The sequence below is a fragment of the Hipposideros armiger genome, unplaced genomic scaffold, assembly GCF_001890085.2.
Source record: "Hipposideros armiger isolate ML-2016 unplaced genomic scaffold, ASM189008v1 scaffold_2165, whole genome shotgun sequence".
Taxonomy (NCBI): domain Eukaryota; kingdom Metazoa; phylum Chordata; class Mammalia; order Chiroptera; family Hipposideridae; genus Hipposideros; species Hipposideros armiger.
The window spans coordinates 8,199-11,037 of NW_017733513.1; the positions used below are offsets into that span (position 1 = coordinate 8,199).

A 2,839-nucleotide genomic window follows, 5' to 3' on the forward strand; every position below is an offset into this window, starting at 1 on the left:
GGGACAGAGAGCCTGAGCTCAGCACACAGGGGCCTGAGCTGTGCTGGGGTCTCTCTGTGGAAAGTGTTTCCCAACCACAGAGGAGACAAGAACCCTCAGGATGGTCTCAGTTGTGAAATAAAAACAGGACACACAAGGAGCCAGTCAAGAAAAGAACCGAAGTCATTGTTGAATGTCATTGTAAACAGTGTTTCCCCCTGTGTGTGGCTGCTGAGAATAGGAGACATTAGAGTCACAAAGATGGTTCAAGACTTGTCCCTGGGGGCATCTGAGAAATTTCAGAGGAAATCTCTGTTTCCAACAGGAAGTTTCTTTCCTACCCAGTTCCCCACCTGGTCCCTGGGCTGGTCCCTGTGCTCAGTGTGTCCTGAGCGCCCCCTGCAGCCCAACCCCCTGTCCCCTGCAGGGAGGTTTGTGTCTGGGCTCACATTGACTTCCCCTCACTGTGTCCTTCACACAGTAATACACGGCCGTGTCCTCGGCTCTCAGGCTGGTCATTTGCAGGTACAGCGTGTTCTTGGCATTGTCTCTGGAGATGGTGAATCGGCCCTTCATGGAGTCGGCATAGTATTTCTGACTTCCGTCATACCATATAACTGCCACCCACTCCAGTCCCTTCCCTGGAGCCTGGCGGACCCAGTTCATGCCGTAGCTACTGAAGGTGAATCCAGAGGCTGCACAGGAGAGTCGCAGAGACCCCCCAGGCTGCACCAAGCCTCCCCCAGACTCCACCAGCTGCACCTCACAATGGACACCTGCAAACACAGAGAGGTCTTGGTCAGAAGCTGTCACACATCCACTGTTTCTCTCATATTCTCCCAGAGTCTCATGTTCACCATAAATCACCTCTTAAAATAGCCACAAGGAAAACCCAGCTGAGCCCAAAGTCCATGGTGCGTCGTCTGTGTTCAGTCCTGATCACAGAATGGGGACACCTGGGGATCCCGGGGCTGGGGCTCCTGTCTCAGAGCTGCAGGGTCAGGGATGGGCTGGTTTTTATCAGCAGGAGGGCGCCTATTTGCATGTTCCTCTTCTATATAAGGAGCTACTGGTTAGGACTCTGACATAAAGGACATGGTCACAGAGTGTAATGTTTTCATTTCCCATGTCTGGTAAAAATACACCACTGTGTCTGGGCTGGTACCTCTCCCCACTGGACCCAGCTGCTCCTCTGAACCAACTCCAGGGCAGGTGGACATGCCCAGTGATGTTGTCAGGACCTCCTGACTGAACACTAGATATTGTTGCAAAGCTCGTAGAAAGACCAGGCAGGAAAAAATATAAGGAAAAGTTAGAGAAAGGATACATTTAGGATAAATCCCGTGAAGGTCACCAGTACAGAGCATGCCAAGGGGAACCAATCATCATGATGAGAGGGCGAGTTACAGACACAGGAGGGTGCAGGTTGGGACATGGGAAGTTACATCTGACAATTATTTCCCCGTAGAGAGCTCAGAGGATAAACTAAGAGCAGAGCTGAACCTGCAGCAAGTGGACCAAGTGTCTGAGGAGACAGGAGCGTCTGTTGGCTCATTGGGAAAACAGGAGCGTGACGCACACAGAGAAGCAGAGCCGTGCCGCGGGGCGTGTTCAGTTCTGGGATCCGGGGCTGTCTATGCAGCAGCGTCACTGTCCCCATTTCTGTTTTATTCTCCAGGCTCCCTTGTAAGACCAGCTTCAACGGTAGTGGACAGTGATGAAACTGCATTTTCTTTTGTAGGTATATGCAAATCATAAGAATTAGAGGTTATGGAATTTCTGTTATTAAAATAATTTCATTGAAATATTTGACACATTGTGTAAATTAAAGTTGTACAACATGGCAAATTGATACTTTTACATATTGTAATGTGATTCACATTGTAGTTATAATTAGCATCTCTATTATGTTAATAATTATTATGTTTTAATGATTGGAATATCAAAGTCGTACTCTCTTAGAAAGTTGGTGAATATAATACAGTGTTGTTGTCTACATTCATGACACTGTGCACTAGAACTCTAAGGTTTATTTACTGCTCGTTGGAGGTGTGTATCTTTAAACTAGTGAACATCCTGATGGCAATCTCTAAGACAGATTAACTTTTATCATGAAATCACTAGTTATATAAAGAGCATTGTATTTCCTTATCCACTGAACCGATGAACAATTCCAATCACCTCCTGTTATTGATGCTGATTAATTTTATTTGAGAAAACGGACAACCACGTCAATTCAGTCTTATTTTCCCCATCAGGCGTCTGTGTCTCAGTGACATGTGACATGGTTCCAGTCAGGGAGGCAGGAGCGAGGGTCTGTGGTACATTCCTGGTTCTTCAGAAGTTAATTCCCCAAGAACCATCTCTTCCCTCTCCCAGTCCTTCCATGTCTGCGTGTGACCCTGGGGAATGTTGTCACCGTGTCCTCTCATGACAGGAGTCCCCTGGAACATGAAGCTGACTCACTGGGTGTATCAATGTGCAGAACTGGGGGGAAAACTATTAGGTACATGAGTGTTTGAATTAACCAACAGAGGCCACACACGTCCAGGCTTCTTGTTTCATTAGGTTGGAATCTTGTTGTTCAGCCAGTTCAAGGCATCTTTCTTTGCTATTCTCTGAAATAGCGACACACATTATCTAGAGTCATAAAGTTAGTTTATTTTTTTATATTTTAATTTTTTTAAATTTGGGAATTGGGAGAGCGAAACAGTATTGGAGAATTGGGAAAGGGAACCAGCGAAGTTGTTGTTCTTTGACCTTAGTTGTGTAGGGCGCCAGTCACCATCTGGCCGCCCATCAGCAGCTCGTGGTCTCTAAGCTCAAGGTGCTGTGTTCAGTGTTAGCTGCAGGTGGGCAT

General features: G+C 46.8%; 1 gene segment (V, D, J or C); it reads right to left on the reverse strand.

Moving 5' to 3' along the window:
- Positions 1-357: 357 nt before the first annotated feature.
- On the reverse strand, positions 358-965 carry LOC109378569 (immunoglobulin heavy variable 3-33-like). The segment is given in 2 exon segments: positions 358-755; positions 847-965. Coding segments are annotated over 2 exon segments (444 nt in total).
- Between the last annotated feature and the right edge of the window lie 1,874 nt (positions 966-2,839).